At 43.8% G+C, this 25830-nt stretch overlaps 1 protein-coding gene and 1 long non-coding RNA gene across 3 annotated transcripts in view; one reads left to right on the top strand and one right to left on the bottom strand.

The window, feature by feature from the left end:
- The window catches only part of WDFY2 (WD repeat and FYVE domain containing 2), a 177543-nt gene extending 173893 nt beyond the window's left edge, over window positions 1-3650 (bottom strand). For both annotated transcript variants that reach the window (XM_079903085.1, XM_079903084.1), the window contains exon 1: window positions 3268-3650. In XM_079903085.1, the coding sequence (XP_079759211.1) occupies window positions 3268-3404 (137 nt within the window). In that variant the 5' untranslated portion in view covers window positions 3405-3650. The remainder of the gene's footprint in view (window positions 1-3267) is intronic.
- A 563-nt stretch (window positions 3651-4213) lies between these two features.
- Window positions 4214-24895, top strand: LOC307176658. Its single transcript, XR_013824859.1, has 3 exons — window positions 4214-4482; window positions 24278-24473; window positions 24687-24895. It is a non-coding gene; the product is annotated as an uncharacterized lncRNA (long non-coding RNA).
- The last annotated feature ends 935 nt before the right edge of the window (window positions 24896-25830 follow it).

Consider the following 25830-nt stretch of genomic DNA (forward strand, 5'->3'; position numbering starts at 1 on the left):
GTCCTAACCACTAACCACTAGACCACCAGGGAACTCCCGTTTTTATATTTCTTCTATTTCCTTATATTTTCTCCCTTGGTATCCAGTAAAGGTCCAGGCTGTCTTAACTGTGCTCAGATGAACTGAGGGTAAGGGTTTTTACCACTCTTGGGCCTGAAGATTAGAATATCACCAGCCCACGACTAACGGCAGCCATAGGGTGCAAATGGTAGTCCAAGTGGAAGAATCCTCCAAAGGTAAGTAAAATTTAGGGAACAACAATGGCTGTGGAATCCAGCTACTCTTCCCCATTTAAAAATTCTCTTTTCAATATTAAATCTTAGAGTTTGTGGTTTTATTTTCTTCTAAAATCTGCCCCCCCCCAAATAAATTGTGAGTATCTTGAAAGGACCTTGTCATTTTCACCAATGAAGTGTACACATGTGCTTAGAACACAGTAGGGACTCAAATGTTTGTTGATGGAATGAATGAAGCAATGCATTGACTTTCAGATTTTTAAGGCACTTTTAAGGCCATCCAGTCCAATCCTTTTCCGTACATTTGTCCAACAGAACTTTCACAGGTTGTCATAAAGTTCATTCAAACAAATATCAATGAAATGTCTACAACAGTTAAGATGCTGTGCTTTCAGGAACAAGAAAAAGACCAGTCACCAACACAACAAATGTTTCTTGAGGGCCTACTGTGTGCCAGCCACCATACTAGGCCTTACAGATATTACAATGAGTAAGACACACATAGCATCTTAGGGAATTCATGGAGAAGAAGATAAATGGATAACAAGTACCTATAACACTGTTACAGATGGAAAATGTTAAGCGTTTTCAAAGGCTATTGGGAATCAGAGGTCAAAAAGGAAAACCAAGGTTTCAAAAGAACTTACGGGACACTGCCATTCAGGAATGGGACAATATTTTGTGGCTTAACCTTACAGTTCAGGAATGAAAACTACTAGTTTCTAACTGAAGTGGTTGATGGAAATGACTTGGTAGGTTTTGATGAAAATCAATATTCTCTCTTCATATCTTGATAATGATAATTATGTCAACTGACAGTGACACTGGATTTTGAAAAGCAAGAATACAGATCAGTTCTCTTTTAATAGAAGCCATAAACGAAACTGAGCTCTAAATAACAAAGTTCTTGTCACATGTGACTATATGACCTACAGAAACATAGACTGGTCAACTTGAGTAATAATAAAAAGATATGTAAAGAATAAATCCTAGCCTTACTTATTTAACAGCAACTGCATAATAAAATATCTTCTATTACTTACACTGTAAACTGGGAAAGTGAAAATTAAGCTTAATAAATAGCTAAACATTATTGCATTTATGTTGTCCCATAATCAAATGAAACTTATCTTCACTCTCTGTCATATACGCGACTTCAGCTTCTCCAAATACTCTGAAATGCACCCCGACTAAAGCTGTTTCCTTCAGGATAAACACAGTGAAATGGAAATCAGAAGACAGGAGCCAGGCCTGGCTCCGCCGCTAGTTACATGAATTTGGGCAGGTAAATGCTCTGGCCTAATTTTCTCATCTGTAAAATGAAGCCGTTACAGCAAATAACCTCTAAGATCCCTTTGAACACTTAGGGGGGAAAAAAAAAAAACCTATGAAAACTAACCTCTACTCCCAAAGCATCAACCAAAGCAAAAAGTTTCAAAACTAATTATTAAAGGAGCTTAGGTTTAGCTACCTTTCTGCCTCTCTTCCTTGATTCAACAAACTTACTTATGAATTTCCTACCGCAGTTCGGTTGAGCAGTTTCATCTCCAGTAGTTACAGAGAAAGTGATGTCTATCAATATATTCTTTTTAAAACACGATTCTGTGACAAAGAATTTCTAAGTTCAGAAGCAATCTCTTTTGTAGAATTTTGCCTCCATGGAAAAGTTAAACACTCATAAGCCTTCTTCGTGAATTTCAAATGGTTTCTACATCCATGTATTCCACTGCAGCCATGAATTTCTTCTGTTCTTGGCAGACTGCTTGCCATTGGTGTATGTTTACAATGTTTTCCCCTGAATCTGCACAGGAAGTGAATCAGGCACCATTTGGCCATTTGTATGGAGTATGATGTAGACAAAAATATGTCATTAATATAGTCATCCTAGTTATACTGAAGAACCTATGATATGAATAGACCTATCAGGCATATTTTTTGAAGCCACATTGTATGCAAAGCACTGAAATGACTATAAAGACAGTATGAACACTTTGTTGCTTTACCTTTGCCTGGAAATTTTACAAGTCCCCAAGAAAAAAATATTTTCTACCTCAGCATAATTTGAACTTACATTAAGAAAACGTAACTCCTATTTTAAGGTTAAAAGCTCCTTGACATATACCTCTATAATGTGACATTTTTTAGAATACTAGTTGATATTATAAAAGCAACAATTCCAGATCAAAACCATAACTACTATATTCAAGCTTCATTCCTCTGGAAACTAGCTTCATCTGCATAATTTCTGCATTAAAGGTCATTAAGTTAAAGCAAAAAACGCACTGTCTGAAAAACAAGGGAGAATACTAAAGGCAGAACTAGTTCTACTTCGGCAAATTAAGCAAAATTAGGCAAAAAGAAAGGAAGCAAGCAAAGGGAAGGAACTCAAGAGCTATTTGTAGCAGTGGTCCCTTGAAAGTTCTAGGAGCTTCCCCTTGAGCTTGAAGAGACAAGGAGGGCAAAGCAGAGAAGTCACCTCTCCTGGGCAGAAGCCCTAATACTCTTCACAACTTGCAATATTCATTGAATTCAGTGTAAGATGTCTGGGAGATCTGGATTCGGTGGGAATGTCTGGGAGAAGGGAGTGGCATTTGCTTTCCTGGGTCTGGAGCCTTAAGAACTATACCAGAGTTCTCAAAACCTCTTAGTTATGTCACACAAGCGGCTTGGAGCATCCTCCCCACGCACACACCTGCAGGGCCGGGCAGCTCCACCCTCTCCCCTTCCTGTCCTAGGAGCTGGACCAAGGTCCAGTGGCCGGTGCACCGTTAGTCCAAGGGCCAGCCTGGCCCCGGCAGGCGCCACCCGGGCAAGGCCAGACAGAACGCCGCTGTCCGGGCTCCGCTTTCCGGAGCCACGCAGCGGCGGCCACGCGCAGCTGGACACCGGCAGCACCAGGATGCGCATTATAATAACAACTTGGGAGAGCACTCTACACTCGCGCCGACGTGGAGGCACAGCCCCTGAAGCGGGCTCTGGGACCGCCGGCGCGTCCCGCCCCTCCTCGCGGCCGAGGGGCAGCGGTTCGTACCTGTCCTCCGAGACACTGATGACGCCCTCCTCCTTGGGCACGATCACGGCCATATTCACCACCTCCTGAGACCCCTCGACCCGCTGCAGCAGGATCGGCTTGCGGGTCAGCGGCTTGGGCTGGATCTCTGCCGCCATCGGAGGAGGGGGCGCACTGCGGGCGCCGCCGCCAACTGCGCCGCGGGGTCGAGCTGAGGAGACCGCTCGGGCACGGGCACAAGCTGAGACAGGGACTCTGGTTGGCCGGAGCGGGCCGCCGGGGACCCGCGATCATAGCCTGGCCGGCGCTCCCGGGAACGACTCCGCGCTCCCGGCTTCGGGCACCGAAACCTCCACGACCGGCGCTGCAACCCGGCACCACCACCGGAGGAGGGGGCGGAGAGCCGTGGGGGCGGGGCCGGCGGGGGCGGAGCCTGCCGCAGGGGGTGGCCGCTGGTGGGCGCCAGGGCGGCTGCACTTCCGGAAGGGTGGTGGAGGAGGAGGGGAAACTGAAAAAGGAGGCGGGGCGCTGGCGGCCCAATGCGCATGCGTCAGGCCACGAGCCCATTTCCACCCCGCCCCTCCGCCATTCCCGAAGCCGCGCGGCACCGCCTCTAGAACGCATGCGCCTTCCGTGATCCGCGGCCTCCTCGCCACCTTCCACACCCAGTATTTAGTCCCCTCCCTCTTTAATCTCCCGTGAACGCGCGCGTACACATTCCTGGGAACGCGCTTGCCAGTGGCCCCGCCCACTCCGAAATCCCTGAAAAGGGGGCGGAGGTGGGGCGGGGAAAAGCGCGCCTGGGCGAGGCCGGAAAGAGAAGTATCCCGCAGGAAGGAAAAAAGCTGAGCTAGTGGGGACGTGACTGGGCATGCGCCCGAGTTACCTGTCCGGCGCGGCCTTGTAATGAAGCGTGGTTTACAGCTCCCAAGACGCACCAGCCACAGGCCTCCGATTGGTACCCCCACGGGCTTCTGGGAGTTGTAGTTTTTCAGAGCCTTCGCTTCCTTGTCCTGAAATGACCTATCGCCCACTTCTCACCGCTCCTGGCCTGAGGGGCTCCGCGGCCTCCCGGGCGATTGGCCGAGTCTCGGCTGGGTCTGGCCTCTAAGGCAGGGAACTGAAGGGCAGCCATCGCGGAGCAGACAGTCGCTACGGCCCTGCCACTGCACATAATAGTGGAGCTCCAGGAGTGGGAAAAGAAGAAAAGCTGTCATGCAAGCATCCTTGATAGAGGTTAGAGATGATCTGTAGTGTTAACCTCCTCGTTTTCTTAGATGGTTAAGTTACTAGACCAGGATTACTTTAGCTTCAAGTCAGGGCTATAGCACCCCCAGACTTAAACTCAGGCGCCCCTGCTCCTGACTTCTTCCCATTCCCCAGTAATCCTTCCTTTTTAGATTGCTCCAGAGACGATGGATAGAGTAATCTGTGATTTGTGAATGCATGTTAGGTGCCTGGCAAAGGGCCTGGCATGCGGAGTAGTTGGTTATGTGATAATCCCACTAAGCCCTTCCACAGTTAACAAGCTAGCTGAGGAGTGGTCATGGTCTCTGTGGTGTAATTGAGCTGGCAAGGGCTCTGAAGGTGAGAAAAATAATATGCCAGAGCTAGACAAAGAATGGGACAGGCCGCGTAGAAATGCATTTTATAAGGCAGGTTTTTGGGCAGCCGAGGCGGTAGGTAAGCTGGACCTGTCTCAAAGCACAGTGCAAAACACGGCTTTCCACTTCTCTGAGCCTCCAGTTCCCCAGCTGCCAAGTGGAGGATAATAACACCTACCTTGGGTTGTTGTGAGGCTTACAAGTGACAGATTTTAAGTGCCTTCATACACAGTAGGTTCTTTAAGATTCCAGGAATTAGGACATGGACATATTCAGGGGGACATTATTCAGCCTGCCACAGTGGTTTTAAATACCATCCGTAAGCTCCTGACTCCCATAATAATCTCTACCCTGACCACATTTCTAACTCCAGGCTCATGTACCTAAAGCTACTCCGCTCTGTCACTTAACTGTTTAGTAGGTGTTCCAAACATTCCCAAATAGTATCTTTAAATCTACTGCATCATTCACCCACTTGTTCAAAACTAACTTCCTAGGAGTCATCCTTGACTCTTCTCTTTTCCTTCACAATTCTATCCAGACCATTTAGAAGTCCTATCAGCTCCACCTCCAAAGTGTATCTTGAATTTTCCCATTTATATCATCTCCACCCCAGTCCAAGTCACCATAATCTCTGGCCTCTACTACCATGGTAGCCTAACTGCTTTCTCTATTTCTTCTCTTGAACCCATACAATCCATTTTTATCAAAGTAGCCAGAAGGATTTTGTTTTAAAATATAAACCAGATCAGTTCCTCCTCTGCTTAAAACACATCGTTGACTTACTGTTGCACTCGGGATGAAACGCCTCTCCAACCTCACCTCTTCTGCTCAGTACTTTCCAAGCTCTGGCTTGGAAATTCCCCAGAAACACCAACCTCCTTCCTCCTGGCGGCCTTTGCACCAACTGTGTTCACCTCTCGGCTACTTTCTTCTCACCACTCAGGCTTCAGCTCCGATGTTAGCTCCTTAAAGAGTCCTGACCTTCCAACCGAACCCTACTTCTTCATAACACTCTTTGTCATATCACCCGGGTTTGTTTTCTTCACAGTACTTACTTCTGCCCAAAATAATCTTGTGTGTTTCTTATTTAGTTCTTAGTCTTCCTCTTCCAGAAGAGAAACACTGGGAGAGGAGAGACCTGTCTGCCTGTTCATCGTTGTATTCCTAGCCTTTAGAATAGTACCTGGCATATCAGGAGGCATGTTGTTAAGTATTCGTTAAATAAATGAATAGAAAGGCCATTCAGGATTTGTTTAACTCTGTTCCACTAGAGCATAATGGAAAGACTGGTATCTGGAACTTGCCCTAATTCCTGGGATTGGGTGATCCTTGGGAGAAGACACAAAACTGCAGATGATATCCAGCAGGCAGACGATAATAGCGGTATGGTAAAGGCAACAAGTGATTAATTGGTACCCAAGAGAAAGGCCTAGCATGAGATACATGAGGTGTACTAATAGGCAGGTGAGAGGAAGGTAGTAGTTACAGTAGTTCTTAAACGTTTTAGGTCACAGGCCTTATGAAAAACCAGTTGAATATTACAGATCAACGGGAGTGGGGGAGTGTATGTATATGTACACTTATATTTTACGTGCAATTTTACGTGCAATTTCGCAAGGCACACAAGTATCAGAGACCCAGGTTGGGAACTCTTGCTAACTCTCAGGAAATCTAAGACCGCTTAGCCCCAATTCCCCACCCTCAGGAAAGGGCATTCTAATGGAGATTAAAGATGGAACGAAGTAGACTACTGCTAGAAAAATGATTCTCAAACTCCTTTGTTCATATTCCACCTTAAAGAATTTTGAAGAATTTCAGTATATAAATTTAAATATTCCAAAAAGTCTGAGTTGTAGCATCTTGTAAATATTAACATTTGTTGTAAATAGTTCACGCTTGATGATCTTTTATTGATTTCCCTGTAATACTGTCTGAAACAAACAAAAAAAATGTATATATATTTAAATTCTACGATTTACTTAATATACTAAGGCCATAAATCTCTGATTTTTAAAAGTTTCTTCTACATTAACTGATCCTTACAATTGTTAGTACACAATAGGTCAAAACAACATAAGTCTATTAGAAATGTATATAAAAATTATTAAACATAAAAAGTAAATTTTAACTAGAAATGTTTAATGAAAATTATTATTCAAGATGAACAAGGCTACGTTTTTACATTCCCCTGTATCCAAGGATAAATAATGATTTACTGATAGAATTAAGAGGATTCAGGATGAATTCTGTTCCTATAGTTTATCTTGTAAATATAAGGGCTAAGAAATCTCATTTATATAAATATTGGGTTGGCCAAAATATTCGTTTGTTTTTTCCATACGATGGTTTGTTGTCTTTAACTTCAGTCAAAACAATTTTGTTAGATTGTATGTGACAGCTGTCATATCAGCGTGCATTTAAAAAAAGACATCAAAATTGGTGAATTTTTGTGTAGCCATTTTAATATTGAAGATGGAAGAAAGAAAGCAACATTTTCAGCCATTTATGCTTTATTATTTCAAGAAAGGTAAAAAAGATTTGTGCAGTGTATGGAGAAGGTGCTGTGACTGATCAAACATGTCAAAAGTGGTTTGCCAAGTTTCATGCTGGAGATTTCTAGCTGGACGATGCTCCACAGTCAGGTAGACCAGTTGAAGTTGATGGCAATCAAACCGAGACATTAATTGAGAACAATCAACAATATGCCATGCAGGAGTTAGACGACATACTCAAAATACCCAAATCAAGTGTTGAAAATCATTTGCACCAGCTTGGTTAAGTTCATCACTTTGATGTTTGGGTTCCACATAAGTTAAGCAAAAAAAACCTCCTTGACCGTATTTCCGCCAGCAAATCTCTACTTAGACGTAATGAAAACGCTCCGTTTTTAGAACAAATTGTGACAGGTGATGCAAAGTAGATACTGTACAATAATGTGGAACGGAAGAGATCGTGGGGCAAGTGAAATGAACCACCACCAACCCCACCAAAGGCCAGTCTTCATCCAAAGAAGGTGATGTTGTGTATATCGTGGGATTGGAAGGGAGTCCTCTATTATGAGCTCCTTCCGGAAAACCAAATAATTAATTCCAACAAGTACTGCTCCCAATTAGACCACCTGAAAGAAGCACTCAACAAAAAGCATCCCGAATAAGTCAACAGAAAACACATAATCTTCCATCAGGATACCACAAGACCGCACGTTTCTTTGATGACAAGGCAAAACCTGTTAGAGCTTGGCTGGGAAGTTCTGATTCCTCCACCTTATTCACCAGACATTGCACCTTCGGATTTCCATTTATTTCGGTCTTTACAAAATTCTCTTAATGGAAAAAATTTCAATTCCCTGGAAGACTGTAAAAGCACCTGGAACAGTTCTTTGCTCAAACAGATAAAAAGTTTTGGGAAGATGGGATTGTGAAGTTGCCTGAAAAATGGCAGAAGGTAGTGGAACAAAAGGGTGAATATGTTGTTCAATAAAGTTCTTGGTGAAAATGAAGAATGTGTCTTTTATTTTTACTTAAAAACCAAAGGAGGGCTTCCCTGGTGGCGCAGTGGTTGAGAGTCCACCTGCCGATGCAGGGGACACGGGTTCGTGCCCCGGTCTGGGAAGATCCCACATGCCGCAGAGCGGCTGGGCCCGTGAGCCATGGCCACTGAGCCTGCGCGTCTGGAGCCTGTGCTCCGCAACGGGAGAAGCCACAACAGCGAGAGGCCCGCATACTGCAAAAAAACAAAAAAACAAAAAACCAAAGGAACTTTTTGGCCAACCCAATATATGTGAGTGGAACGAGTCTTGTTATATCAGTGCTACTCAACTCTTTGAATTCTTTCTGAGTTACATGTCAAAAATCACATTGTCAAGAGAAAATTTTTGCAAATCATATATCTGACAAGGGACTTATATCTAGAATATATAAGTAACTCTTACAATTCAATAGTAAAAAGACAAATAAACCAATTTTTAAATTGGCAAAGAATCTGAATAGACATTCCCGCAAAGAATATATATACATGACCAATAAGCACATAAAAAGATGATCAACATCATTAGTCATCAAGGAAATGCAAATCAAAACCACAATGAGGGGCTTCCCTGGTGGCACAGTGGTTGAGAGTCCGCCTGCCGATGTAGGGGACACGGGTTCGTGCCCTGGTCCAGGAGGATCCCACATGCCGCAGAGCGGCTGGGCCCGTGAGCCATGGCCGCTGAGCCTGCGCGTCTGGAGCCTGTGCTCCGCAACGGGAGAGGCCACAACAGTGAGAGGCCCGCATACAACAACAACAACAACAACAAAAAAAAACCACAATGAGATACCACTTTCCAACTATTAGGATGGCTAAAATAGAATACAGATAATAACAAATGTTGACAAAGATATGGAGAGGTTGGGGCTTCCCTGGTGGCGCTTTTGGTGGGAATGTAAATTGGTGCAGCCACTATGGAAAACAGTATGAAGTTTCCTCAGAAAATAAAAAACAAAACTACCATATGATCCAGCAATTTCACCCCTCGGTATTTTGCTGAAGAAAACAAAAACATTAATTAGAAAAGATATATGCACCCCCATTTCTGCTTTATAGAATTCAAAACCTCTTAAGAGGAGCCAAAATATCCTTGTTTCTTCTCCCTTATCAGGAATACTTATAAAGAAGGCCAGAAAGATCTGTGAGTTAACTTGCCTTAGAAACCATTAGTTTCCCCCTAAGGGGGATAGGGGAAATCCCCTAAGGGGATGGAGGGTGAGTGAAATGGTGAAGGTAGTCAAAAAGGTACAAACTTTCAGTTATAAAATAAATGAGTCCTGGGGATGTAATGATGCAGTATTCTCATCCCAAGGGGAAAAAAATTGTAGCTATGTGTGGTGATGGATGATAACTAGACTTGTGATCATTTCACAATATATTCAAGTATTGAATCATGATGTAGTACACCTGAAACTAAGACATCAGTTATATCTCGATACAAAAATTTCCACCAAATCAATATTTTTTTAATTTTTATTTATTAAACTTAGTTTTGGAGGCATTGTGTCTTCCTTGCTGCGCACGGGCTTTCTCTAGCTGTAGCAAGCGGGGGCTGCTCTTCTTTGCAGTGCACAGTCTTCTCATTGCAGTGGTTTCTCCTGTTGCAGAGCACGGGTTCTAGGCACGCGGGCGTCAGTAGTTGTGGCGCTCAGGCTTTAGAGTGCAGCCTCAGTAGTTGTGGAGCACGAGCTTAGTTGCTCAGCAGCATGTGGGATCTTGCCAGACCAGGGATCGAACCTGTGCCCCCTGCATTGGCAGGCGGATTCTTAACCACTGCGCCACCGGGGAAGTCCCCAAATCAATATTTTTGTAGTACCTTTTTGTTGTTGTTTTTACCCCATGCAAAGCACCACAGTAAGACATGGAATGAGGAAAGTCTATGAGATGGGAGAACATCTGACATAAATGCAGGCAGATCCTCAGGCAAATTGGCTTTAGGGAAAAAGTACCTATAAAAGTTGAGGATCTGGGGGACTTCCCTGGTGGCGCAATGGTTGAGAGTCCACCTGGCGCTGCAGGGGGTGCGGGTTCGTGCCCCGATCCGGGAGGATCCCGCGTGCCGCGAAGCGGCTGGGCCCGTGAGCCATAGCCGCTGGGCCTGCGCGTCCAGAGACTGTGCTCCGCAACGGGAGAGGCCGCAGCTGTGAGACGCCCGCGTACCGCAAAAAAAAAAAAAAAAAAAAAATTGAGGATCTGGAGGATCTGGAAATGAATACCCTTATAATGATGTGTGTCCGTGTACCACTTGACAAGTTTTCACGGAGCAGAGCTCCACAGGCCACAGTTTGGATACCACTGATCTAGGAAACAGAAAGGGGGCTGCCACTCCAGCAGGACATGGAGCTTTTAGGGAAGCATTAAACGAGAAGAATTGTGCTTAATAATTGGACAAGGCAACTTCTTTTGCATTGATTCCTCACTCTTGGAAGGCCAATTATAGGAAGCAAGGTGAGTCCAGGGAAAAGGGTCAGAGCTGAGCCCAAAGCTTTTCCTAATAGTAAGCAGCATGTATTTTTCTGGCTCATCCTCAGCAGTCTAGTCTGGCAATAGAAAGCTGGGCAGGTGTAAATAGTAAGAAACATATACCCTGGCCTCTGCCCTGGTGTCTGACACAGAACTCTGAAGACCCTTGTAGTTTCCTAAGTGATAAGAGCACTAGGAACATCTCTTGTTCTAGTGAGGGCTGGTCACCAGAAAGACCAAGCTGTGATTAGAAGCTTGCAGATGCACTGCCCCCCTCCACCCACCCACCATGAGGGGAGAGGGGCTGGAAGTGGAGTTCATAATTGCTCATGCCTATGTGAGAAAGCCTCCACAAAATCCCCAGGGTAGGGAGTTCAGTGCGCTTCCAGGCTGGTGAGAACATTCACACCAGGAGGGTGATGGACCCCAACTCCACAGGGACAGAAGCTTCTGCACTTTGGGCCCTCCCAGATCTCATCCTATGTATCTCTTCATCTGGCTCTTCATCCGTATCCTTTATCAGATGCTTTAATAAACTGGTAAACATAAGTGTTCCCCTGAGTTCTGTGAGCCATTCTAGCAAATCAATTGAATTAGAGGAGGGGGTGGTGGGAACCTCTGATTTGTAGCCAAATTGGACAGAAGTGAGGGTGACCTGGAGACCTACTACTTTCACTTGGCATCTGAAGTGGGGGGCAGTCTCATGGGACTGAGCCCTTAACCTGTGGGAACTGGTGCTCTCTCCGGGTAGACAGTGTCAGAATTGAATTAAAGTAGAGGACACCCAGCTGGTGTCAGAGAATTGCTTGATGGGAGAATAACCCCACACATCTGGTGTCAGAAGTGTGCATGCGAAAGTTGTGTGAGAGTAAAGGAGAAACACAGGAGAAGAACTGGATTTTCCCTAATGCAGCAGGGATCTGGGGATCCGGCCTCATCAGATGAAACCCACACTTAGCGAGAGGGGTCTGGGATACTGGTGTGAGAGCCAGAGGCAGTCAGTGAGCAGCGAGGACATCGGAGAGGCAGCTCTGCACCCACCTCCAGGCTTGGGTTCAAGAGCAGGGCATTCAAATCTGAGGTGACAACTTAGGAAAGCAAGATAGGGCCCGGGTCTCAAGGACTGGTGTTCTGAGTAGGAGGCCTGGACAGGGTCCTAGGTGTCAAAACTAGGGCGCAAGGTGGGAGTAGAGCCTCTTACCAGTGTGTCCTTTAGCAAGTCACTGAATCTGTTGGAGCCCCCCTTTCTTCATCTGTAACATTACAACACCAAATTCCCAGAGTTGTTGTGAAACAAGAATAAGGTCATTCATCTGAAGGAAGAGGCCAGCATCTGGCAAGTAGCTCCTCTAAAGGAAGAGGGGAAAGCTGAGAAGGACTTGGAAGGAGACCACAGGGAAAACATGGGGACAGAAGAAAAGGGGTGGAGATGATGACTTAGTCTCAAAACAAAGGAGAAATCTAATGGTCAGAACTGGGTCACAGGTCAGGGCCACAACATCTTGCAGCAGAAGTCCCAACTTTTCAAAGGGCAAAAATCTGAGAATAGAGATTCCATCTTTATTGGAAGTCCACACTTACTGGAAGTCTAGCATTCATTGTTTTGAATTCTGAATTTTCTTGCTGACTCAAATATGCATTTGTGGGTCCCAGGCAGGCTCACAAAATCCCTCCAGTGCAGAACTAGCAGTCCCTTGGCCTAGGACTTCCATGACGAATGATGCTTCTCCGGAAGAATATCTTTTAAATTACATCCAGGAACATCAGATAAACATCCCTCCATTTGTTTCCCTCCTCCCTTCCTTCCCCATTCCCTTCCCAGCAGCAGGCACTAGGACTCCCTCGGCAATAAGGGTTTTTTGCTTCTGAAACCCGGCTGCACTTGAGTGCCTTGGGAACTTCTGGAGAATTCCTGAATCCTATCCCTGAATGGCTGAACTTGGTTTTCTGGGAGCTTGACCTGAGAATCTGACTCTTTATAAAGCGTTTCAGGTGATTCTGATGCAGGTGGCCCTTGGTGTCTAGGGTAATCCGGGAACCACAGACCTGGGAATCCAATGGAAGGCTACAGGAAAAGTGATCCGAGATACAGAGGGCTGGGTCTCCAAGCACAGGGCCCATCTCCCGTTGCCTTTCCTTTCCCAGAATGAGAGACTAGCCAGCCTGCATGCTCTTCCATTGGTAGCATCTAATGTTTCTGATCAGACCAATGTCTTTTTTTTTTTTTTGGTAGGGGGGCCCATTGAGTAACAGAAAACAGCCTGTGATTTTTCGCCTACTTACCTGTGCTGGAAGCAAGCACAAGGCTTTTGCAAGGCTTTTTCCTTAATCTTCTTCTTCAATCCTCCCCACTCCTCTTTAGCCCAGGAAACCTTGGGCTAAAAATAGGTTTTCATGTACTCAAAGGTCTGAAGTAAATTTCATTTCTATATCTATATCTATAACTATATCTGTATCTGTATCTATATCTATATCTGTATCTATATCTACATCTACAGCTGTATCATCTAACTACCCATCTATGTATGTTTTGAATAGACTTTATTTTTTTAGAGCAATTTTAAGTTCACAGCAAGATTGAGCAGAAAGTACAGGGATTTCCCATATCTCCCCTGTTCCCATATACGCACAGCCTCCCCTGCCAGAGTGGTACCTTTGTTACAGCTGGTGAACCTACAATGACACATCATTATCGCCCCAAGTCCATCATTTAACTTAGGGTTCCCTCTTGGTGTTGTACATCCTATGGGTTTGGACAAACATGTAATGGCATGTATAGGGGATTCCCCGGCGGTCCAGCGGTTAAGACTCCGTGCTTTCATTTCCGAGGGTGTGGGTTAGATCCCTGGTTGGGGAACTAAGATCCCACAAGCCGTGCAGTGCGGCCAACAAAATAATAATAAAAGTAAAAAATATAATGAAATGTATCCATCATATAGTATCATACAGAATAGTTTCACTGTCCGAAAAGTCATCTGTGCTCTGCCTAGTCACCCTCCCTGCCGCCCACCCCCAGGAACCACTCATCTTTTTATTGCCTCCATAGTTTTGCCTTTTCCAGAATGTCGTAAAGGTGGAATCATACAGTATGCAGGCTTCTCAGATTGGCTTCTTTCACTTAGTAACATGTTTTTTAAAGTTCCTTCATGTCTTGATGGCTCATTTCTTTTTAGCACTGAATAATATTGAATTGTCTGAATAATATTCCATTGTCTGAAGGCACCATTCACCTACTCAATCTCGGTTGCTTCCACGTTTTGGCAATTATCAGTAAAGCCGCTGTAAACATCCGTGTTCAGGTCTTTGTGCGGACTTAAGTTTTCAACTCCTTTGGATAAATACCAAGGAGCCACACTGCTGGATTGCATGGTAAGAGTATGTTTATTTTTGTGAGACGCTGCCAAACTGTCTTCCAAAGTGGCTGCACCATTTTGCATTCCTGCCAGCAATAAACAGGAATTAGGGTCATCTATATTTCAAAGGAAGACCAGCTCTTCTGGAATGTTCTGCAGAGGAACTCGGAGGACAGGGTAGAATGAAGTGGGAGTGGGAACCCACTCTAGGGAAATGGTGATAGGGTGAAATAGTGAAAGAAAAGAGAAGGAGGAAGAGAGTGTATGTTTCTGTTCCTTCTTGGCTTTCTCTTTACTAATAACTTTGATGCCACTGCAGACACACCCTTACACTAGCCCCGACCTGGGCTGAAGCAAGGGGCAGGGACTGTGACCAGTGAACTCCCTCCTTAGGAACCCAAGAGCAGAGGAACCCCAAGTGCCTTTGGTCAAGAGGAAGTGAGACTATTATTCCTAGAGCGGGGTGGGTCTCAAAAACTTGCTGACTGAAAGCAGAAATGAGAATATAACCTCCTCAGCTTGTCATTCAAGGGTCTTAAATCTGCCAGAGTCCTCAGTTTAGCTCAAGAAAACTCAAACTAACTCACAACTCCTTAGACATTATCTTCATTTATTCTTTTATCCAGCAAATATTTGCTCAGTGCCTGCTCTGAGCCAGGCTCTAGATGTGATTAACTCCCTTGTGAAGTCAAGGACAGAGCTCGATTTGGTTCATATCTTGGTTTTATCATTAGAGGGCCACTGGCTCTAGAGTCCAATGAGCAAGCAGAGGAGAGGAGTTGATGTGAAAAGATTTTGGTTTGAAAATAAAAGGTCAGGACTACACTCGGGTTCTGGTGCACAAGTATGCGGTCAGTTTTGCTGTAAATCTCCTACATCAAATAATGTTTAAAAGAATGTATGAAGGGGGAATTCCCTTGTGGTCCAGTGGTTAGGACCCGGCACCTTCACTGCCGAGGGCCAGGTTCGGTCCCTAGTTGGAGAGCTAAGATCCGCAGATCCTCAAGCCACGTGGCACGGCCAAAAAAGAGAAAAAAAAAGTGTAAGAAGGAATTAAATGGGAACTTTGGAGAATGAATATCGCCCATAGGAAATAGTGAAATGGGGAAGAGGTGAAATTTATTGCCATTTGGGCAAGATGGTTTATTCATTTGGAGGAAACAATCTCTAACTCTCACATATAACTACAGTTCTTTACAGAATGGACATTTTGTGTATTGTGGCAACTTTGGGGGATAACACATTTTTCTACAAGTACCTGCTTTTGGCTCCATTTTCCATCTAAAATTATACACATGAGGGAGAGAAATGATTCTGTTAACAAAGAATGAGATCATCTTTATCCTCAAAGACCTTGACTGAAGGTCGGTGGTCAATGACCAAAATTCTAATGTCACTGGAGTCCTGGCAGAACGGCATCTGAAACTCTTTGTATATATCTAATCAGGCTTTTTAAAACCTCTCATGAGTTTAAGGATCAACATAACACAGCCATCTTAGATAGGAACCACTGTTATTGCTTAGGCCTCATTGACTTGGTTTTAGGAAAACACCTCCCATCATCAGAATTTATCCTACAAGCCTTTTTAAGCAGAGACTCAGCTTTCTTCTCCTATTGTCCCCAGTATCAAGCACAGTGCAAGGCATGAAGAGGAAGCTCAGCGATGACAAGCAAGCAGAAAGATTAACTAAATCTTAATATCTTTACAGAACAGTTTCCAGTGAAGTGGAGCAGAGTCACATACCCACATAGCTCCTATCAATAGAATTTACTTGGCAATTAATAAATGGAGTCCAAAGAGATTGGGACGAATATTTGTTATCAAAGATGCCTCCTCTTGAGTCAAATTGGTGAGCATCAGGTTAATTCCCCTCAAGAGAAGAGATACCATGGGAAAAGGGCTTTTGTGCCAATTGACTCAACGTTTTTCTTTCTTCAACTGCCATCCTGTCTCTAGGGAGAAAAAAGCAAAAACAAAAAACTCAAAACAATGAGAAAAAAGACTGCACTGACAAATAAATAAAAAGAGTTAAGAGGGAATATAGAACAAATTGGAAGTTCTACCGAGAAACAGAAGGAGGCCAACGTATTACTGATAGCCCAAACAGTAAAACCCTAACTTTGATCTCCTACATTCAATCCCTGAAGAATTTTAAGGGCATCTGAAACATACATCCTTACTTCCCAGGTACAAAATCCTGAAGAATTTATGTCCTATTTCATATGTTCTCAGATTAAGCATTTTAAAAAATCTGATTCCCTTTTGAGATTCATGCAAAAAGGAGCTAGAACATGCACCCTTGAATGGCATGAAGGAAGTGGCAATGTGTCATGGTTTCCTGTTCTCTCGGTCCCAGACGTGTTCCCTTGAAGCCACGCTTCTCATCGCTGCTAGAGTAATCGTTCTAAAACTCACATCAGATCCTGTTACTCCCTAACACGGCCTGAAACCTTTGACAGCTTTCCCTGTCTCTAGAGTTGAAACTATACCCATCGTCTGGCCCATGCCTACCTCTCCAGTCCATTCATTCCTCACCCTCTACCCCCTCCAACCTCAAATCCAGTGACACTGCGTCAGGTAGAATGATTTTAGCTGCAAGTAACAAAAAATCCGACTTGATCTTTCAGAGAATGAAGGGAACACAGGGCTCCACTTAATCTCTGGTCGGAGTTTGTTCAGGTCATTTGGCTCCATTTCTCTGCAATTCCCTTAGCTCCATGTGACGTCTTTCTCCTCTGGTGGGCTCCCCTTGAAGTAACAAAGTGGAAACTAGCGGCTCTCGGGTTTACATGCTTCCTCTTCCCCAACTATCAAGCCGAAGTCCTGGGCTTCTTTCTGATTGGACATAGCCAGCCCTGAACTAATATACCTGAGGAATGCCATGGCTGATTTTCTTAGGCCTGGAGGACCTGCCTCTCTGGGAACCAGCTATGACAGGGGAATGGATTATGCCACCTGGCTAAGGCCAATCAAGACCCATCCCTGGAGCCGGGAGCGAGGTCAGTTACGCTCAACCCCCTGTCTAGGAAATTTGCAGAGAAGGAAAGAATGGGTGCTCAATAAGCATCTTCAGAATCCAAGGTACCTGACAATAACCTAAGCCTTTCGTCCCATGGTACACCTCTCTGCTCTCTTCCTAGAATGTTCTTCCCCACTTCATCTGTCTGGCAAATTCTTACTCTTTCCTCAGTCTTAGCTCAAGCATTTCATCCTCTGTAAGGCCTCTGGGTATCCACACCCCCGCCCCGCCGCCAAACAGAGTGGATTACTCCCTTCCATGTGCCATTCTTATACCCAGCATAGACTTACTTTATTGCCTCATCCCATTATTCATCAATTGTACGTTTAATAGATTTGTCTTCCCATACAGAAGGTTAACCCCTTGAAGACAGAAACCCTAACCTTTTTATCCTTCCTCTTGACATCTATGAAGAGACCACAGCCTATATGAGTATTGTTTAAATAAATTCTGAGTTTTGTTCATTCTAGTGGTGGGAGCGATCCTCAAGTTGTGTGCTGTGTGTGTAGGTATGACCTCTTCTGATGTCATAAACTCAAGAAAGAGACAAGTCTTCAAAAAACGTTGCTAGAGACTGGAGCACAGAGAGGTGGGAGGTAGGACACCTACAGCGCTCTGGCCCTTGGCCTCCTTGATCTGGGTTTAGAGGGATCTAGAGGTTTTTGAGAGTCCAGAGCATTATTAGTTGTAATGATGCCCTCTGCCATATGAAAGCAATTCAGGAACCAGGCAAGAGGCTTTCTTATAGGAACCTCAAGCTGGTCACCTGGCCAGGCAGATTCCCTAATCGCATGTGGTGCACCATGTTTATATAACCTTTATTATTCCTAATTGGAAAGGAGGGACATGCTCTAAATAATATTTCCTCTCACCTCCCAGCTCAAAGAAAAAATATACCACTTTTTACCTTTCCTCAACTTACAGTATCTGGGGGTGGAGTAAAGAAACATTTCCAAAAGCTGAAATAAAATTGTTAGCATTATTAGCAATTTTGTAACACACTAAATCTAGGTAGGGCACAGTATATATGGCAGAGAAACACAGGAAGCAATTGGGAAATGTCAGGGAAGCTAATAATGAATTCGCCAATGAGAAGTGCTTTGCAAATAATAACATTGATGATAGTACCACAACTCTCCTGGAGGGCCCCAGGATTCAGTTAGAAGACAGTCAAGGTGTTAGATGCTAGTAACTGTCATTAGAGTCGCAAAAGCAGCAGAAGACTGGCTCTCCGACCTTAGCAGAGTCACACATCAATGGAATAGCTAGAGACTATGCATAATATAACCTAGTGTAGTATAAATTATGCATCTGTGATAGCACTGTAACGACGTTATTTCACTGATTACTGAGTGATCGGCGTGGATATCAATCAGGAAAGGCTCTCGAAGGGGTGAGTCACGGATTTTTAAACAAGTGGTTGATGTAATGTGGATGGTACTCAAAAAATATTATCTTAGCAACTGTGTAGAGAATGAACTGAGACGGGGGAGCACAAAGCAGGGAGATCAGGTAGGAGGCGGTAATGCAGACGAGGTGACGGGAGCGTGGACTGGTGTGTGGGCTGTGAAATGGAGCTGGGATCGTTTAGAGAAGGCAGTGCAAAGGACTGCATCACACGTGGGCTTTGCAAACAAGCTGACTCGGGCTCCAAGCCTGGCTTCCCCACTGACTAGCTGAGTTGCTTGACTACCTAACCTACCTGCTATAAGGCTATTCCCTCATCTACAAAATGCACTCATGGGTGTTTGTCGTTTTTGAAGTGCATTATCTAGACATCCTTCCTAATTTGAATGAATCCCAATGGGATTGGGAAGCCACAAAAGAGAAGCTGTTCCTCATGCTTTGAGTAGAGCCAGTTGATGCTCTCCCTCCTCTCTGTGCTGGGGGGTGGTGATGCAAAGGCACTGTGGTCAGCTTGAGAATCTTCGAAGTCTCTGTGGTGAGATTAGCATCCAGAGGCATGGCGGGGCATGTCCTGGGAATTGTAGCTGAGGTTGGATCCCAACTTTGTGCTCTGCTTCTTCCCTTGGCTCTTCCCTGAACCTAGTCTTCTACCTTCCTATAAATTCTGTGTGTTGCCTGATAACTTTCCAGTAAATTGCTTTTCTACTTAAGACATCTGTTGCCTGCTACCAAGAACACTGACTAAAACGTGACCTCACAGGGCTGTTTGAAGGTTGAATAAGATGGTGTGTATAAAGTCTTTAGCCCAGTACTTGCCTCAGGCAAATGCTTGCTAAATGGTTGATCTAAGGCAAAAACAAAGAAAGCATTTGTGACAGAATAGACTTTGATGACTAATTAGATGTGAGAGAAGAATAAAAAGGAAGAATGGGGAAGATAACACTGTTTACCAACCTGCCTTCCACATCCCTGTTCTGTGTCTAACTAGAGTATGAAAGCCAACAGAAGGACGACCTGCTTAAAACAGGTTAGAGAGTAATGGCAAAGTAGCAAATGAGCCTGTTGACTGAGAGCATGACAAAGTCTGAACTTGTTCGCCCGGCACACAAGACATTTTATAACCCTGTCCGGACCTTCCTTTCTAGCCCGGATACTTGCCACTCCCTGAAAAGCGGGTGCCGTGGAGTCAGAGCAAGCTGCTTGGTGTCCCATGAACGAACCATGTTATTCTGATATTCACTGCCTTTGCCCACTGTATTCTCCCTGCTTGGAATGTCTTTCTCAACCTCCCTCAACTTCAACTCCTTATTTAAGACTTGGGTTACATATTTTCTCCTCCATGAAGCCCTTCCTAACTCTTTCCAAGCAGAGTTACTTGCTCCTACCTCTGGGCTCCCACGGAATTTCGTTCATGCCTCCCTGATAGCAAGGACCACACTTTATTCCAATGTTCTCTTCGTGTCTGTGTCATTGCCCCGTGTGGTCCCAGACCCCAGGGATGACAGATTGGTCATCCCTGCATCCTCATTCCCTGATGTTATGTGGCCCGTAGACAGTACTTCACAGGCTTGCTGTCGGACACCCGGAACATTTCTTTATATACTTGCTTAGAGATAAGAGGGTTTGCTTGTGAGAGAATGAACCAGATTCAACAATCCACACGCAAAAATTAGTCCTGTTCGTTATTTGTTCACACATTATGAAATAATCAGGGTCCTTTAACTTCCTAGCTCCTGAAGAGCAAAGTTCTGTTTTAATTCACTTTGTACCAACATGGTTTTGCACCAAGAAGTGCAGTAAAGGAATTTAAGGGGCTGCTTGGATGTAACCAAAGAGATGTTGTAAATAAGCTGCAGAAGCCATGGTTGGAGACCCTGGGCTGCAAGAAGCCAAGCCAGAAGCCTTGGTTAGGTTTTTCTATAGACTCTCTACAGCTCTGATCCCCATGATTCAACCAAATCACCTTTCTCAAATAGGCTCCGCTAATGAAAATAAAGATTCCCCTTTGCATTTCCTCAAGTTAGGCGTAAGTACCAGGTTCCAGAGGAACATAGCCTTGACGCCAAAATTTAGTTTTATCTTCCATTGTCCTAAGAAACTATTCCTTTTCATTTTATTAAAAAAATTTTAGAGATTTCACTTTTAAATTATTTTTGAGTAAATAACACATTACTGTGATCCAAAATTCAAAACTATACAGTGTAGGGGACTTCCCTGGTGGCACAGTGGATAATACTCCACGCTCCCAATGCAGGGGCCCGGGTTCGATCACTGGTCAGGGAACTAGATCCCGCATGCATGCTGCAACTAACAGGTCACATGCCACAACTAAGGAGCCCATGTGCTGCAACTAAGGAGCCTGCCTACCACAACTAAGACCCAGTGCAACCAAATAAATAAATAAATAAAAACTACACAGTGTAAAGTGTTCCCCCCTACAATGTAACCCAGCTATCAAGCTTCCCTTACCATAAGCAACCGAAGCTATCTCTTTCTCACGCATTCTTCCAGAGATATTTTATGCATGTAAGGAAATATTTTTAATTTCCTACTGCCTTTTACACAAAAGTTAAAGTAGTACACACAGTTCTGCATCTTGCTTCTTTTCACTAAACAAGATATCGTGTAGATCTTTTCATATCAGTATCTATCCTTTTTCCTGGCTGCATAGTATTCCATTGCACAAGTGAACTATAATCTATTAGGCCAGTCTCCCATGAATGGACCTTCTGTTTTTTCCCTAATCCTTTCTATTTTATAAACAATTCAGCAGCTCTTTTAAACCTCTCTTCAAACTTCCTACCAGCCTCTGCCTCCCTTAGTCTCCAAAAATGCTGTCTTTCTTCACTCACAGAGAAAACAGAGGCCATTACATAGAGATTCCATCAATTTCCTCTCTCCCATCCACTTTGTGCTTCAAACTCCATCAATACCAAACAGCAGATAGTTCTGAGAACGTGCATGTTCTCTCTTGTTTCTTCTGTACCTTTGTATATGCCATTCCTACTCCCGCCGTCATTGGGTTTGCCTGGGAAACCTCTATTAACCTTTCAAATCCAAGTTTGGATATCATGCCAGAGGGAGTTAATCAGTTGCAGCTGTGTAGTATGTCTGTAGCTCGTTCTTCTCCCTCCATCGTACTTATTATGCTGGTTTGAAATTTGTTTACAAGTCTCTGTTCCATAGGTCTGTGAGCACCTTGAGAGCTAATTCATATCAGGATGCCTAGCACTTAGCATAGTCTGGTAATAGAAGCTACTCAATAAATATTTGTGGAATAAATGAATAAATAACATGGGGGAGACATAAGCACACTCTGTAATGACAAGTATTTGCAAAAGAGCAGAATGAGTCTTCAGTCTGCACAGTGTAGCAGAAACAGCATTGGACCAGAAACCAAGAGAACCAATTCTGGTCCATGGAAGCAGGAAACTCTTTCCAATGTTCGTTGCTGTATCCTCAGTGCTTAGAAGAATGGCTGACTTGATTGGTGCTGAGAAAGAATGAGGCTTTGTGGTACATTTGTCTTTGAATCTGCCAAAGACACGCTTTATTTCAAATAGTTTGCAGGGAGAAAGCTAGAACCAGAGAGTCTGTAGTTTTTGGACTAAAAACCGAACATACCTAACACCCCGTTGTAGGTGAACTATCATAAGGCCAGAGAATTTATTATCAGCTTAAGTTGAGCAAATTCAATCAATTGACTTTTATTACAAATATATCTTATAGATTAAATTAACACATTTCGCATAGCCACAGGTTTTTCCAAGCTTAGAGGTAACATGCTTAATTTGGGAAATGAAATAAAAAACCTTATAGATGATCTTGGCTCCTCCTCTGTGACACTAAAAAATAGCAATAGTGTGACAGTCAGAGACAGAACCCCTAAGAATTTAAACTGAAATAAGACCTTTACCCCACCTGGCCTGTCCTCTAACAGAACTCTGTTCATCGCTCTCCCGCGGTCACCAGCATGCAGATATTCTTCTGCACTCTCTTCCTTTTACCAAACAGGAGTAGCATGCACATTAATGTCAATTCTCCACCAGTTCGTGAAAATAAGATTCTTTAGGGAATTCCCTGCTGGTCCAGTGGTTAGGACTCCACGCTTTCACTGTCGATCCCCGGTCGAGGAATTAAGAACCTGCCAGCCACGGGGTGTGGCCAAAAAAAAAAATTGAATTAAAAAAAAGAAAAGAAGATTCTTTTGTCCTAATGCTTCTGATCAAATATCATGGTGACCCATAGATTGTTTTTAGACCAAGACTGAATCAAAGTTTTATAATTTTAATTTCCACAATGTTCAATAAGTATGTGTTGATTGACTGAATGAACATTTGGCCATTAATTAGCTCTGTAACCTTGGGCAAATTTCATTGAACTTTTCTGAGCCTCATTATCCTCATCTATACAATCGAGTTTGATTGATGTATTTTTCAAATTATTATTTTTTTCTTTTTTTTTTCAAATTATTTTTAATAGCTTAAACCTTTCTTCAAACAAAATCCTAGGCAGAACACAATATACAGGACAGAAAAAAAAAGTGGAGGTACTCTAGATAAAATAGGTTTGGGGACCCTAAGACTCCTTGCTTCACCTCCTCCTTCCCTACCGTCACTTCAGCTCTGAGCCCCAGGGCTCTGTGAGGCACCATCTAAAAATCCTCAGGAGGGGCTTCCCTGGTGGCGCAGTGGTTGAGAGTCCGCCTGCCGATGCAGGGGACACGGGTTCGTGCCCCGGTCCGGGAAGATCCCACATGCCGCGGAGCGACTGGGCCCGTGAGCCATAGCTGCTTAGCCTGCGCGTCCGGAGCCTGTGCTCCGCAGCGGGAGAGGCCCGCGTACCGCAAAAAAAAAAAAAAATCCTCTGGACTAGGGAATTCAAATAATAAAAATTTTAAAAATAAAAATAAAAATCCTCTGGACTAGATGATTATATACATGACATTGACTCCCAGACTGGTAAAGAAACTTACAGTCATGTAGGTCCTGAGATTCCCAGCCTTAGGAATTAAACAAGATAGAGCTACACAGGCAAATGAAAATATGAATTTCTTTGCTTTGGGTCAACCAACAGCAGCTGATTATTTAATGCTAAGCAGAATTCAAAATTATATATAGTGTTGATAAATTAACAATGAACATGCTAACAGTGAACAATGAACATGGTAACATAAATTATAACAAATAACTTTCGGTAGATAAAATTTCTCAACATATTATAAAAATGAGTGGGGGTAATAAAAGGAATCCCTGGGGAGTGAAAAGGTTGAGACTCATGATGAATTCCATTTTCTTCCTTTTCATACATATAAAATGAGGCAGAGAAAGATGAAATGGCCTTTCTAAGCTCCCACAGCTTACTTAGTGGCAGAACACAGCGCTTGCCGTTTCCAGCCCACTGTTCTTTCCCGACCGTGTTGGCTTTCTGTGTAAGGTTAGACTTCCACCTTTATGTGTCTGGGATCCGTGGTCACACAGCTACAGAATGATAGAAAGTCCTCATTATCTCAGCATTCATTCTCTGAATCCCTGAAGTTTGAAGTTATGAAGGAGAGTAAAAGTCATCATAACTTAGAAACGTTTACTTATCAAATGACTGCTTATAAATACCCATCCCCATTAAACATTAACGTCTATTCTCCCCTTCTAGGGTCAATTTCTTTGTCAAGTCTCGAGTTGATGACTGGATTTTTACACGTATTTGACAATACAGTCCAAACACAACGGAAATCAACTACAAAGTGAAATTGCGCGTCTCATGAAAGATAATTTTATGAGATTGATGAAAGAAGGCCAATGAGCTTAGTCCACAGTGAAAGAGGGGAAAAGACATTGACATCGAAGAGGTAGGCAAAGGCCTTGTTTAGGATTAAGATTAGGGATGGCCTTGTGGGTCTCAGTGCTTTTTGTTTTTATTCTGATTGGGATGGGGAATTGGGGGAGGCCTTTAAGCAGGGCAAGTGACAATCAGATTTATCTCTAAAATTTTCATTTTGAAACTGGCAAATACACTAAAATACATGATTTTGCAACTGTATTTCTGTGATTTTATCCCATAGATGCAGCTCCACATGTATGAAATGACACCTGTATGAAGTCTTTCATTGTTGCATTATTTGCTCAGCAAAAGGTACCTGGTTAAATAAACGATGGTATGATAAGCAGCGGGAAAAACAAATAAGGAAGATCTCTATGTGCTAATATGAAAAGAGCTTTAGGATGTATTGGTAAGTGAAAAAAAGCAAGATACAGAACACTGTAGAATAGTCTCTATAGTAGGCTACCTTTTATGTAATAAGGTGAGAGATATATTTGCATATGCTTGCATTTGCCTTAAAAATCCTAGAAGGATAGGGCTTCCCTGGTGGTGCAGTGGTTGAGAATCTGCCTGCCGATGCAGGGGACTCGGGTTCGTGCCCCGGTCCGGGAAGATCCCACATGCCGCGGAGCGGCTGGGCCCGTGAGCCATGGCCGCTGAGCCTGCGCATCCAGAGCCTGTGCTCCGCAACGGGAGAGGCCACAACAGTGAGAGGCCCACGTACTGCAAAAAAAAAAAAAAAAAATCCTAGAAGGATAAAAAAAAAAGATACCAATGGAAATAAATATCATTAGAGAGTTGGGGTGAGGGATGCAGGAGTAGGTTATAGAGTTCTCTGAGCCTATCTTTTTATAGTGTGTTGAACTTCGAACCATGCAAATGTTGTACCTAATAAAAAAAAATACATTTAAAAATCACTCTGGCTGCTCTGTGGAGAGAAGTTGTAGGGACAAAGAGTAGAAGCTGGGAGACCATTAGGAAGGTGGTGAAGTTGGTTGGGCAGGTGTAGATGGTGGCTGGCTCTGGAAGGAAGCAGTGGAGGTGGTGAGAAGGAGTCAGGTTGGGGGTGCAGAGCCAGGTGGACTTGCTGATGGATTGGGTGTCACATGTGAGAGAAGAAGAAAAAAAAAGAAATCAAGGATAATTCCTAATATTTGTCTTGGGCAGCTGGAGGAGAGAAAATGGAGTAGAGGTTGGGAAGGGGCAGGGAAAATTGAGAACCAAGGGTCTGTTTTGGACTCGTGAAGACTGATATGTCTCTTGGATGTCCAAGTGGAAATGTCCACAACTAGAGAGAAACATCCAAAAGAATGAAGACAGCAGAGATGTTTCCAAAGATGAGTTCAACTCCCTGTGAGTTTTAACTGAAGGATTGAGAGACTGTG

This window comes from Stenella coeruleoalba, assembly GCF_951394435.1.
Source record: "Stenella coeruleoalba genome assembly, chromosome: 18".
Lineage (NCBI taxonomy): Eukaryota > Metazoa > Chordata > Mammalia > Artiodactyla > Delphinidae > Stenella > Stenella coeruleoalba.